Source organism: Salmo salar, unplaced genomic scaffold (assembly GCF_905237065.1).
Source record: "Salmo salar unplaced genomic scaffold, Ssal_v3.1, whole genome shotgun sequence".
NCBI classification, from domain to species: domain Eukaryota; kingdom Metazoa; phylum Chordata; class Actinopteri; order Salmoniformes; family Salmonidae; genus Salmo; species Salmo salar.
This window is the reverse complement of record NW_025547485.1, coordinates 233,822-249,273: the sequence shown is the minus strand read 5'-3', so window position 1 is coordinate 249,273 and position 15,452 is coordinate 233,822. Positions and strand designations below refer to the sequence as shown.

The 15,452-nt window shown below is 46.2% G+C and overlaps 1 protein-coding gene across 1 annotated transcript in view; it reads left to right on the top strand.

Annotated features, from left to right (window-relative positions):
• Window positions 1–15,452, top strand: part of LOC123724014 (periphilin-1-like) — a 35,131-nt gene that overhangs the window by 8,363 nt on the left and 11,316 nt on the right. The window contains exons 3-6 of the mRNA XM_045711295.1: window positions 715–791; window positions 3,984–4,121; window positions 9,845–9,978; window positions 13,135–13,196. Of these exons, the coding sequence (XP_045567251.1) occupies window positions 781–791; window positions 3,984–4,121; window positions 9,845–9,978; window positions 13,135–13,196 (345 nt within the window). The 5' untranslated portion in view covers window positions 715–780. The remainder of the gene's footprint in view (window positions 1–714; window positions 792–3,983; window positions 4,122–9,844; window positions 9,979–13,134; window positions 13,197–15,452) is intronic.

The following is a 15,452-nucleotide window of genomic DNA, read 5'->3' as shown; positions in this document are numbered from 1 at the left end:
CACCTGTAGATATGTTGTTCAGTACTGTCTAATCAACAGCAGCATCACAGTGTGTTTCTCAGGATGGGACACCTGTAGATATGTTGTTCAGTACTGTCTAATCAACAGCAGCATCACAGTGTGTTTCTCAGGATGGGACACCTGTAGATATGTTGTTCAGTACTGTCTAATCAACAGCAGCATCACAGTGTGTTTCTCAGGATGGGACACCTGTAGATATGTTGTTCAGTACTGTCTAATCAACAGCAGCATCACAGTGTGTTTCTCAGGATGGGACACCTGTAGATATGTTGTTCAGTACTGTCTAATCAACAGCAGCATCACAGTGTGTTTCTCAGGATGGGACACCTGTAGATATGTTGTTCAGTACTGTCTAATCAACAGCAGCATCACGGTGTGTTTCTCAGGATGGGACACCTGTAGATATGTTGTTCAGTACTGTCTAATCAACAGCAGCATCACAGTGTGTTTCTCAGGATGGGACACCTGTAGATATGTTGTTCAGTACTGTCTAATCAACAGCAGCATCACAGTGTGTTTCTCAGGATGGGACACCTGTAGATATGTTGTTCAGTGCTGTCTAATCAACAGCAGCATCACAGTGTGTTTCTCAGGATGGGACACCTGTAGATATGTTGTTCAGTACTGCCAGCCCCCCATGTAGAACAGGTTAATTTTAAACAATAAAAGTCATTCCCTGTGTCTGTGTTCTAGCCGGAGGAGCCGTACCCCTACCCCTCTAGACCACCTCCTAGAGAGGACCCCCACACAACACGCCAGATGGACTTCAGGTAGGCACAACTGTCTCACACACTGCTGGATATTTGTTTTGAAACTTTCATCAGGAGAATTGGAGTTTAATCTTCAAGTAGTCTAACCTTGTGTAACCAAACTGATCACCATTCTGTTTCACTACAAGTAGCTCTCCTGAACCCCCCTCCCAGATAAAATGATGCACTGTCATTATGTAAGTGACCAGAAGATGGCATTGTTGCACCACTTGTTTACCATGACAACCAGTCTTTTTGACACAGCCTCCCCAATCAGCCCTGTAGACTGAAGCCCATGTCATGTCTGTACTGATTTGCGTATCTGTGTGTCTCATTCTGTGTGAAATGTTTTCATAGTACAAGAGAATAATCACATAGGCATCAGGTCTGGGCCACGTCGGCCCCCCGTCCACCTCTCTGCTCACATAGCTCTCTCCTGGGACTGGGAGAGAAACACACAAACACCTCAGGGTCTACTGCTGCCGCTCTGCTTTCACAGCGCCACACCTGGGTTCAAATGGTATTTGAATTCATTTCAAATATTTTATCTGGGCTTGATTGAGCTTTGCCTTGTCTGAATGGCTCCATAAAATAGTCCCAAAACAGAAAACCCCGCCCATCTGACACTCCAGGCAGACTAGAGCAAAAACTGAAAAGATTTCAAGTGGTATTTGAACCCAGGTCTGCACAGCGATGAGCGTACCATTCCTTGTGGCAGCCCGGGGTCGCATACTAGTCTTTAAAACCCTATCTATCTGTCTGTCTGTCTGGTGTAACCTGACATGATAGAGGTGAAGGAAGGTACAGGGATAACAATGGCGTCTACTGAGTCACCCTCCGGACAGCACCATCAATATGACAGGAGTCATAACAGGACATAGGTCTTTTCTGTGTAAGGCAGTCACTACACTACAACGTTGTAATGTGATGGTCAGAGTGTGACAGAGCAGGGTTCTGTGACTGTCCCAGGGTCAGGAGAGGTACATGCAGCAGCAGAACTCACCTGTTATTTTAAGGGCCAGGTGTTCAAGGCTGTAGGTTCTTTCTTCTCACACCTTCAGTTCCTCAGGTGAAATAATACAGAAAGTAATTACTGTGATAAATCAAGTTAACGTTGAGAGGTTATGATAGTCACACACGCCCGAGGCCCCATGCAATCCGGTTAGTTAGGTTAGGTCTGGCCGTTGTTATTTGTCTTGGCATATTTACCTGTCGTGACTTGGCATATTTACCTGTCGTGACAGTGTAAAGGTAAGGGCGCATAAAGAGACAGAGATTACTTAGTCTGATTCAACCTGAAGTTGACTGATGTTCAAACTGTATTTCTCATACAGTTGCACTCTTGACCTGAACTGTAATCACCAGGACTAAAGTCATTAGATTGAGTTCTCCTTTTAGTGATCACTGATAATGTACATTTAAGTAGTAATTTTGAAGTCCATTCAGGCATTCTACAGGTGTATATATATAGAATACAGTAACCGTAGGTTTGAGAGTGAGAGCAACCTCCTTACTTAATCAACACAGCAGCAATTTAACTAAATATGTTCTACTTGAACAACCGTCTCTAATTCAACACCTAGGCTTTTGATTTGACCCCGTTGGTCAGTTAGGTCAGTTAGAGCCCACTGTTAAACAGCCAGGGGCCACAGTTCCAGTTCAGAAGAGGGAGGTGGAAGTAGTAGGGTAATATTTAGGGGTGATATCGGCAGTAAAGACACATGTGGCCATTTGCTTTGAGCACAGATGGGGTCAGACGAGGTCAGGTACCCTTCAAACAACACCCTGTCTGCGTTCCAAATGGTACCCATTCCCCTGTATAGTGCATCACTTAACCAGAGCCCACAGTGCACTATGTAGGGAATAGGGGGGCCATTTGGGATGCATCCCCTGGGTCATTAAAGTTTTGTGAGGTCGGTCAATCCAAGCTGCTGGTTGGTTGGTTGGAGGACGGGGGGAGATGATGAGGTTCAGGCTGGGGTCACTGAGACCAGGTGCCTTTCATTTGTTTATACCCCCTCCTGCCCCTTGGCCTGCCTGCCTGCCTGGCTGGGTCATTCTACTGCCTGTCGTATAGGAGGCACATAATCAGCGAGGGCAACAAACCAGAGAGGATCAACCGTCCCAACAGGAGAGGAGAGAGAGGGCTGCAGGGTAAACTAACGTTCCTGGTTTTACTGCTGCGAACACAGATGTGTGTTTAGGAAGGTAGAACTACTAGGGCTTAGCCTTTGCACAGAGCGCAACGGTCCAGTTTTAACAGAGTCATTAAAACCACTTAGAAATACCATTTAGCCTAAAGATATTTAGATAAATATGTAGTTGGTTAGGTTTCTGTCCCAGTACATTTTGGGAAAAGCATTGATTCGTGGTGTACTTGTGGATTTTCAGTCCTAATCTGTAGCAGTACTTTTCCTCATTTTACAATGTCAGACATGAGAGGAAATGTAAAGATTCTTAAGGTTTGGTGCTCAGATTGTGACCAGGGTGGTGTTCTGTTGCTGTGGTGCTATGTAGTCTCTACGGTACCTCATCTGTATACCATCTACCTCAGCCCGGCGCTCCCCTGTCTAGGAGCCTGTCTCACTGGTCTCCGACCTTCACCCCTACGACCACGGGGTCACCCCTCTCTCCCCCCTGTCCGTGTCTGTCCTGGCAGCACTACAGGCTCCAGTGCTGATCCACCGTGGCCAGGGGAGGAGTTATCTAAATAAACCCTTCAACATCTTGACAGGAGTGTCTTGCGTCTAGGGACGACACCTTCTTAACCCAGATGTAGCAGAAGATGGAGATCAACAGAGAAGGTCAATGGTTTCTCTGAGTGGGGTGGGACTACTGGATACTTAGTGCTCAGTGACCGCCGTCAAATGACAGTTGAAGCAGTCTTGTTGAAGCAGTCTTGTTGAAGCAGTCCCTCTAAAGTCAGGCCTAATCGCTCTGACACAGTGCAGATGGAAAGCTTTGACGAACAGCAGATGTAGGCTAGTGACCAAGACTCCAAGACATTCCCCTCCTACCTTTTTATATACCCGGATGCAAAGTGGTGGTGACCTTTGGTTAAGATATAGTCTACTGCTTCCACCGATGTACTGGTTTTTTAATCTCTTAGTTTACCTTAGTCCTTTAATTGCCAAGTACCTCCAGTATTAAAGCTGATGTGTACAGTCTGCTGATGAGATGTGGTCCTTGATGTGTGATTGTCTTTCCACCCAGAAGCAGTGGCCGTGCAGCACCCCCTCCCCCTAGCGTCAGGGCTCAGGGGATGTACCCTGCACCCCGCTCCCTGTCTGCTGTGGTCCCAGAGGGGGGTGATGACACCCTGATGCAGGCCATCCTCAACCTGGACAGAGGGTATGTATCTGTCTGGTACTACTACTATCCATTACTAACTAGACAGAGGGTATGTATCTGTCTGGTACTACTACTACTATCCATTACTAACTGGACAGAGGGTATGTATCTGTCTGGTACTACTACTACTATCCATTACTAACTGGACAGAGGGTATGTATCTGTCTGGTACTACTACTACTATCCATTACTAACTAGACAGAGGGTATGTATCTGTCTGCTACTATTACTATCCATTACTAACTGGACAGAGGGTATGTATCTGTCTGGTACTACTACTATCCATTACTAACTGGACAGAGGGTATGTATCTGTCTGGTACTACTACTACTATCCATTACTAACTGGACAGAGGGTATGTATCTGTCTGGTACTACTACTACTATCCATTACTAACTGGACAGAGGGTATGTATCTGTCTGGTACTACTACTACTATCCATTACTAACTGGACAGAGGGTATGTATCTGTCTGGTACTACTACTACTATCCATTACTAACTGGACAGAGGGTATGTATCTGTCTGGTACTACTACTACTATCCATTACTAACTGGACAGAGGGTATGTATCTGTCTGGTACTACTACTATCCATTACTAACTGGACAGAGGGTATGTATCTGTCTGGTACTACTACTATTCATTACTAACTGGACAGAGGGTATGTATCTGTCTGGTACTACTACTACTATCCATTACTAACTGGACAGAGGGTATGTATCTGTCTGGTACTACTACTACTATCCATTACTAACTGGACAGAGGGTATGTATCTGTCTGGTACTACTACTACTACTATCCATTACTAACTGGACAGAGGGTATGTATCTGTCTGGTACTACTACTACTACTATCCATTACTAACTGGACAGAGGGTATGTATCTGTCTGGTACTACTACTACTATCCATTACTAACTGGACAGAGGGTATGTATCTGTCTGGTACTACTACTACTACTTCCATTACTAACTAGACAGAGGGTATGTATCTGTCTGTACTACTACTACTACTATCCATTACTAACTGGACAGAGGGTATGTATCTGTCTGGTACTACTACTACTATCCATTACTAACTAGACAGAGGGTATGTATCTGTCTGGTACTACTACTATCCATTACTAACTGGACAGAGGGTATGTATCTGTCTGGTACTACTACTACTACTACTATCCATTACTAACTGGACAGAGGGTATGTATCTGTCTGGTACTACTACTACTATCCATTACTAACTAGACAGAGGGTATGTATCTGTCTGGTACTACTACTACTATCCATTACTAACTGGACAGAGGGTATGTATCTGTCTGGTACTACTACTACTATCCATTACTAACTGAACAGAGGGTATGTATCTGTCTGGTACTACTACTACTATCCATTACTAACTAGACAGAGGGTATGTATCTGTCTGGTACTACTACTACTATCCATTACTAACTGGACAGAGGGTATGTATCTGTCTGGTACTACTACTACTATCCATTACTAACTGGACAGAGGGTATGTATCTGTCTGGTACTACTACTACTACTACACTACTACTAACTGGACAGAGGGTATGTATCTGTCTGGTACTACTACTACTATCCATTACTAACTAGACAGAGGGTATGTATCTGTCTGGTACTACTACTATCCATTACTAACTGGACAGAGGGCATGTATATGTCTGGTACTACTACTATCCATTACTAACTGGACAGAGGGTATGTATCTGTCTGGTACTACTACTACTATCCATTACTAACTAGACAGAGGGTATGTATCTGTCTGGTACTACTACTACTATCCATTACTAACTGGACAGAGGGTATGTATCTGTCTGGTACTACTACTACTACTATCCATTACTAACTGGACAGAGGGTATGTATCTGTCTGGTACTACTACTACTATCCATTACTAACTGGACAGAGGGTATGTATCTGTCTGGTACTACTACTACTATCCATTACTAACTGGACAGAGGGTATGTATCTGTCTGGTACTACTACTATCCATTACTAACTGGACAGAGGGTATGTATCTGTCTGGTACTACTACTATCCATTACTAACAGGACAGAGGGTATGTATCTGTCTGGTACTACTACTACTGCTACTACTACTATCCATTACTAACTGGACAGAGGGTATGTATCTGTCTGGTACTACTACTACTACTACTATTCATTACTAACTGGACAGAGGGTATGTATCTGTCTGGTACTACTACTATCCATTACTAACTGGACAGAGGGTATGTATCTGTCTGGTACTACTACTACTATCCATTACTAACTGGACAGAGGGTATGTATCTGTCTGGTACTACTACTACTACTATCCATTACTAACTGGACAGAGGGTATGTATCTGTCTGGTACTACTACTACTATTCATTACTAACTGGACAGAGGGTATGTATCTGTCTGGTACTACTACTACTATCCATTACTAACTGGACAGAGGGTATGTATCTGTCTGGTACTACTACTACTATCCATTACTAACTGGACAGAGTGTATGTATCTGTCTGGTACTACTACTACTATCCATTACTAACTTATTCAGTTGGATATATAGTGTTTCAGTTTAATGTTTTAATGTCACATACACAAGTACAGTGAATGCCTTTCTTGTGGCTCTAACCCCAACAATGCAGTAATCAATAACAATCTATTACTAAAAACATGAGGTAGAACAAAAACAGTAAAGAAATAAGTAAGGTTTCTATATACAGGATCAGTTCCAATAGCATATTTACAATGTGCAGGGATACTGGAGTGATGGAGGTAGATATGTATAGGGGTGAGGTGACAGGGATACTGGAGTGATGGAGGTAGATATGTATAGGGGTAAGGTACTATATACAGGGTCAGTTCCAGTAGCATATTTACAATGTGCAGGGATACTGGAGTGATGGAGGTAGATATGTATAGGGGTAAGGTACTATATACAGGGTCAGTTCCAGTAGCATATTTACAATGTGCAGGGATACTGGAGTGATGGAGGTAGATATGTATAGGGGTAAGGTACTATATACAGGATCAGTTCCAGTAGCATATTTACAATGTGCAGGGATACTGGAGTGATGGAGGTAGATATGTATAGGGGTAAGGTACTATATACAGGATATACACAGGGATACTGGAGTGATGGAGGTAGATATGTATAGGGGTAAGGTACTATATACAGGATCAGTTCCAGTAGCATATTTACAATGTGCAGGGATACTGGAGTGATGGAGGTAGATATGTATAGGGCTAAGGTACTATATACAGGATCAGTTCCAATAGCATATTTACAATGTGCAGGGATACTGGAGTGATAGAGGTAGATATGTATAGGGGTAAGGTACTATATCAGGATCAGTTCCAATGCTTACATGTCAGGGATACTGGAGTGATGGAGGTAGATATGTATAGGGGTAAGGTACTATATACAGGATCAGTTCCAATAGCATATTTACATTCAGGGATACTGGAGTGATAGAGGTAGATATGTATAGGGGTAAGGTACTATATACAGGGTCAGTTCCAGTAGCATATTTACAATGTGCAGGGATACTGGAGTGATGGAGGTAGATATGTATAGGGGTAAGGTACTATATACAGGGTCAGTTCCAGTAGCATATTTACAATGTGCAGGGATACTGGAGTGATGGAGGTAGATATGTATAGGGGTAAGGTACTATATACAGGATCAGTTCCAGTAGCATATTTACAATGTGCAGGGATACTGGAGTGATGGAGGTAGATATGTATAGGGGTAAGGTACTATATACAGGATCAGTTAATAGATATTACAATGTGCAGGGATACTGGAGTGATGGAGGTAGATATGTATAGGGGTAAGGTACTATATACAGGATCAGTTCCAGTAGCATATTTACAATGTGCAGGGATACTGGAGTGATGGAGGTAGATATGTATAGGGGTAAGGTACTATATACAGGATCAGTTCCAGTAGCATATTTACAATGTGACAGGGATACTGGAGTGATGGAGGTAGATATGTATAGGGGTAAGGTGACTATATACAGGATCAGTTCCAGTAGCATATTTACATATGTGCAGGGATACTGGAGTGATGGAGGTAGATATGTATAGGGGTAAGGTACTATATACAGGATCAGTTCCAGTAGCATATTTACAATGTGCAGGGATACTGGAGTGATGGAGGTAGATATGTATAGGGGTAAGGTACTATATACAGGGTCAGTTCCAGTAGCATATTTACAATATGCAGGGATACTGGAGTGATGGAGGTAGATATGTATAGGGGTAAGGTACTATATACAGGATCAGTTCCAGTAGCATATTTACAATGTGCAGGGATACTGGAGTGATGGAGGTAGATATGTATAGGGGTAAGGTACTATATACAGGGTCAGTTCCAGTAGCATATTTACAATATGCAGGGATACTGGAGTGATGGAGGTAGATATGTATAGGGGTAAGGTATTATATACAGGGTCAGTTCCAATAGCATATTTACAATGTGCAGGGATACTGGAGTGATGGAGGTAGATATGTATAGGGGTAAGGTGACAGGGATACTGGAGTGATGGAGGTAGATATGTATAGGGGTAAGGTATTATATACAGGGTAGTTCAATAGCATATTACAATGTGCAGGGATACTGGAGTGATGGAGGTAGATATGTATAGGGGTAAGGTGACAGGGATACTGGAGTGATAGAGGTAGATATGTATAGGGGTAAGGTGACAGGGATACTGGAGTGATGGAGGTAGATATGTATAGGGGTAAGGTGACGAGGCATCAGGATATATGATAAATAGAGTAACAGCAGCGTATATGATGATTGTATCTGAGTGGTTGTGTTTAGTCAGTATAAATGAATGTGCATGTTATATGTTTATGAGAAGTTGATGTGTGTTGGAGTGTCTGTAGTGTGTACGGCCCTGTGAGTGTGTGTCAGTGTGTGTAGGGCTCTGTGAGTGTGTGTTGGTGTGTCAGTGTGTGTAGGGCCCTGTGAGTGTGTGTTGGTGTGTCAGTGTGTGTAGGGCCCTGTGAGTGTGTGTTGGTGTGTCAGTGTGTGTAGGGCCCTGGGAGTGTTGGTGTGTCAGTGTGTGTGGCCCTGGGAGTGTTGGTGTGTCAGTGTGTGTGTAGGGCCCTGGGAGTGTCGGTGTGTCAGTGTGTGTGGCCCTGGGAGTGTTGGTGTGTCAGTGTTGTTTCAGGGCCCTGGGAGTGTGTGTGTTCAGTGTGTGTGCCCTGGGGTGTTGGTGTGTCAGTGTGTGTGTAGGGCCCTGGGAGTGTCGGTGTGTCAGTGTGTGTGGCCCTGGGAGTGTTGGTGTGTCAGTGTGTGTGTAGGGCCCTGGGAGTGTGTGTGTGTCAGTGTGTGTGGCCCTGGGAGTGTTGGTGTGTCAGTGTGTGTGTAGGGCCCTGGGAGTGTGTATAGAGACAGAAATAAGAATAAAATTACAAGGGTCAACTCAGTCTGTGTAGCCATTTAGCTAGCTATTTAGTTAGCCATTTAGCAGTCTTATGGCATGGGGATAGAAGCTGTTCAGGAGCCTGTTGGTGTCAGACTTGATGCATTGGTACCGCTCAGACTCTACATATGTGAAGAAGCTGATCTCTCTCTCTCTCTCTCTCTCTCTCTCTCTCTGTCTTCTATCTTTTTTCCTTTATTTGACCCTTTACCATCTTTAGTTGAATGTACTGATTCTAAGTCACCCTAAGAGCACTAAAATCCCCTTGTCTCTCACCTACAGAAGGAAAGGTCCCTTGCCTCCCCTGAGAACAGACGTCCCCCCCTCCCCCCACAGCCGGTCCGGCTCCACCGTCAGTAGCAAGAGCTACTCTCCTGACAGAGGCAAGGGTCTCCCCCAACCCGCCCAGCAGAAAAGTAAGTACCTCCCCCACCACTCACTCCCCACCAATCATGTTCCTCTTGGGTTGCATTCAGTTCAGCAGCTTATGAGGAGCTGGGATTCCAGCTTAACTTGTCCAATAGACAGATGAAGCCCTGTGAATTGACATTTTGACCCCACTACATTATTGGAACCAGGGGGGAATCCTCAGCCTCTGTAGTTTAATCTTGTCGTCCCCATCTGATGATGCCATGGCGTGCTTTTAGGTGCTCTCTGGTACCCCTGTGGCTGAGCAGCCCTGGGGTGGGTGGCTGTTCCCCAAACAGGCCCGTGGACAAGTACCCATGGGTCAGTGGTGCACTGTGCTGTGTTAGTGTGAATCAGCCATAGATGTGATTGTCTCTGCTGAAAGAAAGCTGAGCATGTGGATTCTGCTCCTCGTCCTCCATGTATTGGTTCTAACAGCCATAATGATCATCTATAGTAGCTCATTGGTCAACAGGAGCCGTTCCCAGCTGGCTGGCGGCCTGTGTGATTATAGTCTTAGTGACGTCCATGTTCTCTTCTCCATGGTCTCTCAGGGTGTGAAGAGTTTTGTCTGAGCAGGATGTCTGGTAAGTACAGGGAAGAGGGGAAACTAGGATGGGTTCTAGAGACTATAGTGTGTGTTTTAGTGTAGGGAATAAACAGTTACTGTAGATAATATCATCAACAGAAATGGGTCTGCCGAATCAATGCTGGATTACTGTTATTTCATCATAAGACTTCTATCCTGTGTTTTTAATGACACACTATCATTCTAACCAAGGACGTAGTATGGAGAAATGGCTCTTTAGCTCCTTGGTTAAACACCAACTCCCACAAGGTTGAACCTCAATGTTGAATTGAGATATAGAATGAGGTTTAACCGTGAACCAACATTCCCACCCTACGTCCAGCTCCGCCCATAATAAAAGAGATCTAGGGTTGAAGTTTTCTGTGAAGGTCTTTGTCCTGCTGAGTCTGTTTCAGCTGAGGTAACCTGAGAGAGAGTTTTCTGTGAAGGTCTTTATACTGCTGGGTCTGTTTCGGCTGAGGTAACCTGAGAGAGAGTTTTCTGTGAAGGTCTTTGTCCTGCTGAGTCTGTTTCAGCTGAGGTAACCTGAGAGAGAGTTTTCTGTGAAGGTCTTTGTCCTGCTGAGTCTGTTTCAGCTGAGGTAACCTGAGAGAGAGTTTTCTGTGAAGGTCTTTATACTGCTGGGTCTGTTTCAGCTGAGGTAACCTGAGAGAGAGTTTTCTGTGAAGGTCTTTATACTGCTGGGTCTGTTTTGGCTGAGGTAACCTGAGAGAGAGTTTTCTGTGAAGGTCTTTATACTGCTGGGTCTGTTTCGGCTGAGGTAATATGAGAGAGAGTTTCTGTGAAGGTCTTTATACTGCTCGGTCTGTTTCAGCTGAGGTAACCTGAGAGAGCGTTGCTAATTGGTCGGCTGGCCTGCCGTTTTCACGCTCTCTCTGCCACTTTGTTATGGATCATAAAAACGCTGTCAGTTTGTTTGTGTAGAGACATAGAGGAAGGAGTAGGGTGTCTACTCTCTCTAATGGATATAACTGCTGTGTGGGGCGACATGTTAGTGTGGGAGATAGATGTTACTGGCCACCATGTTGGCTCTGTCAACCCTTTTCCAGGGGCAAGACAATACTAATATCCTCCACCCGTAAGTTCTCTCTCTCTCTGGTCTTTCTCACTCTCAATCCCACTTTCACATTCAGTTATGGAGTGTTTTTGATATCATGGAAATTAATTCTGTTCAACCCACAAAGTCGGCCAACGGATTTGACACAGTCACACATCTCTCCACTAAAAATGTCATTCAGAACTTATCCTCCATCAGAATTGAGTTCAGCAGTGTATCTGAATAATGTAATGGTATATGGTGCAGGGAGAAGGGACCCTCTTAATAAAATATGGAACCAGCACATCATTTGAATTTCTCCTGGGAGTGTCTGAGCATGGTGTCTGAAGTGACAGACATGGGCCTAATGGGTAATTGACCATGGCGCCTGCAGTGGTGCCCACTGAGCATCGATGCTGCTTGGGCATCAAGCCTCTGGCAACACAGGTCAGAGAGAGCGAGAGACGGAAAGAGGAGAGTGCCAACGGACGAATGAGGGCCTGCAATTCAGTCTGACTAGCCTGCAGGGTGTCTCCTAATGCAGTTCTCCCTTATTATGCAGCCATCCACAGGATCTGATCAGTGCAGAGGGGATAGGAGGGGACAAGCCTGGATGGAGAGGAGTACAGAGGCTTAAACACTTCCCCAAATAATAACAGGAGCTGGACAAACATCCAATGCAATGGTGGATGGAGACTGTCTGGCGGCGTGTCGGATGGAGACTGTCTGGCGGCGTGTCGGATGGAGACTGTCTGGCGGCGTGTCGGAGGGAGACTCTGGCGGCGTGTCGGATGGAGACTGTCTGGCGGCGTGTGGAGACTCTCTGGCGGCGTGTCGGAGGGAGACTTCTGGCGGCGTGTCAGAGGGAGACTCTCTGGCGGCGTGTCGGATGGAGACTGTCTGGCGGCGTGTCGGATGGAGACTGTCTGGCGGCGTGTCGGAGGGGAGACTGTCTGTTCGATGGAGACTGTCTGTTCGAGGAGACTGTCTGGCGGCGTGTCGGAGGGAGACTCTCTGGCGGCGTGTCGGAGGGAGAACTCTCTGGCGGGCGTGTCGGAGGGAGACTGTCTGGCGGCGTGTCGGATGGAGACTGTCTGGCGGCTGGAGACTGTCTGGCGGCGTGTCGGAGGGAGACTCTCTGGCGGCGTGTCGGAGGGAGACTCTCTGGCGGCGTGTCGGAGGGAGACTGTCTGGCGGCGTGTCGGAGGGGAGACTGTCTGGCGGCGTGTCGGAGGGAGACTCTCTGGCGGCGTGCCGGAGGGAGACTCTCTGGCGGCGTGCCGGAGGGAGACTCTCTGGCGGCGTGCCGGCTGGAGACTGTCTGGCGGTGTAGACCAGGTGTGGTGTATCCCCTGTCACCCCCACAGGAACCTACCTGGCGGTGTCAGAACATGTCAGACACCTTTATAACCCCCAATAAGATCACACTATACACTGAGTGGTCTTTTTCATTGTACTGGCTCGAGGTGTGTTGTTCTGAATGAATCCCTCCTCCATCCCTCAGGCTCTGTGTTCTTTTCTTTCTCTCTCCCTTTCCAGACAAAGACAGGCCCCCTGGTCATTCTCAGGACGGGTCACCTCAGAGCACAGCGTCCACTAAGGTGAGTCCTGCTGATGAAGTGTTTTACACATTAAAAACTTGGACAAAAGGAAGAGTCACCACTATATTTAACTGTTCATGCTTTAATTCAGGTCAGTGTGTGGTTTATTTAAGCAATAAGGCCCAAGGGGGTGTGGTATATGGCCAATATACCATGGCTAAGGGCTATTCTTATGCACGACACAACGCGGATTGCTTATTGCTTTTTAAAAACTGGGAGGAGAGACGGAGAGAGAGGCTGGCTGGCTGGCTGGCTGTTTCCTCTGCCTTTCTCTTGATGACTGAAGTGGTACTGACTGAGTGTAACTAGACTCCCCATGGGGATATGGGATAGTGAATGTGCGATGCTCCACCATACTAAATACACAGAGCTGCCTGATGCTCCACCATACTGAATACACAGAGCTGCCTGATGCTCCACCATACTGAATACACAGAGCTGCCTGATGCTCCACCATACTGAATACACAGAGCTGCCTGGTGCTCCACCATAGTGAATACACAGAGCTGTCTGATGCTCCACCATAGTGAATACACAGAGCTGCCTGATGCTCCACCATACTGAATACACAGAGCTGCCCGATGCTCCACCATACTGAATACACAGAGCTGCCTGATGCTCCACCATACTGAATACACAGAGCTGCCCGATGCTCCACCATAGTGAATACACAGAGCTGCCCGATGCTCCACCATACTGAATACACAGAGCTGCCCGATGCTCCACCATACTGAATACACAGAGCTGCCCGATGCTCCACCATACTGAATACACAGAGCTGCCCGATGCTCCACCATACTGAGTACACAGAGCTGCCTGATGCTCCACCATACTGAATACACAGAGCTGCCTGATGCTCCACCATACTGAATACACAGAGCTGCCTGATGCTCCACCATACTGAATACACAGAGCTGCCTGATGCTCCACCATACTGAATACACAGAGCTGCCTGATGCTCCACCATACTGAATACACAGAGCTGCCTGGTGCTCCACCATACTGAATACACAGAGCTGCCTGGTGCTCCACCATACTGAATACACAGAGCTGCCTGGTGCTCCACCATACTGAGTACACAGAGCTGCCTGGTGCTCCACCATAGTGAATACACAGAGCTGCCTGGTGCTCCACCATAGTGAATACACAGAGCTGCCTGGTGCTCCACCATAGTGAATACACAGAGCTGCCTGGTGCTCCACCATAGTGAATACACAGAGCTGCCTGGTGCTCCACCATAGTGAATACACAGAGCTGCCTGGTGCTCCACCATAGTGAATACACAGAGCTGCCTGGTGCTCCACCATACTGAATACACAGAGCTGCCTGGTGCTCCACCATAGTGAATACACAGAGCTGCCTGGTGCTCCACCATACTGAATACACAGAGCTGCCTGATGCTCCACCATAGTGAATACACAGAGCTGTCTGATGCTCCACCATAGTGAATACACAGAGCTGCCTGATGCTCCACCATAGTGAATACACAGAGCTGCCTGATGCTCCACCATAGTGAATACACAGAGCTGTCTGATGCTCCACCATAGTGAATACACAGAGCTGCCTGATGCTCCACCATACTGAATACACAGAGCTGTCTGGTGCTCCACCATACTGAGTACACAGAGCTGCCTGATGCTCCACCATACTGAATACACAGAGCTGCCTGATGCTCCACCATAGTGAATACACAGAGCTGTCTGATGCTCCACCATAGTGAATACACAGAGCTGTCTGATGCTCCACCATACTGAATACACAGAGCTGCCTGATGCTCCACCATACTGAATACACAGAGCTGCCTGATGCTCCACCATACTGAATACACAGAGCTGCCTGATGCTCCACCATACTGAATACACAGAGCTGCCTGATGCTCCACCATAGTGAATACACAGAGCTGCCTGGCACGCTAGTGACGCTACATTAACTATGGTCTCTGTTTCATCATATCATCTCTAACAAACAAACCTCCTGACAAATTATTCTGGAACATCTTAGAACTGTTAAAGTGCTGTGAATCATCTGATGCCAGGTGTGTTAGTAAATATTTGCTGTATACTCTGGGTAGAATCATCCTTTTGATTTGGGTTGACATTTAGACAACCGTTTGAACCTAGCCAGACACTTTCTGATACTTTATCCTCCGAGAGATCGGAAGGCGCACGGTACCTCCCTTGGAGATCCTGCGTGTGTGTGTGTGTGTGTGTGTGTGTGTGTGTGTGTGTGTGTGTGTGTGTGTGTGTGTGTGTGTGT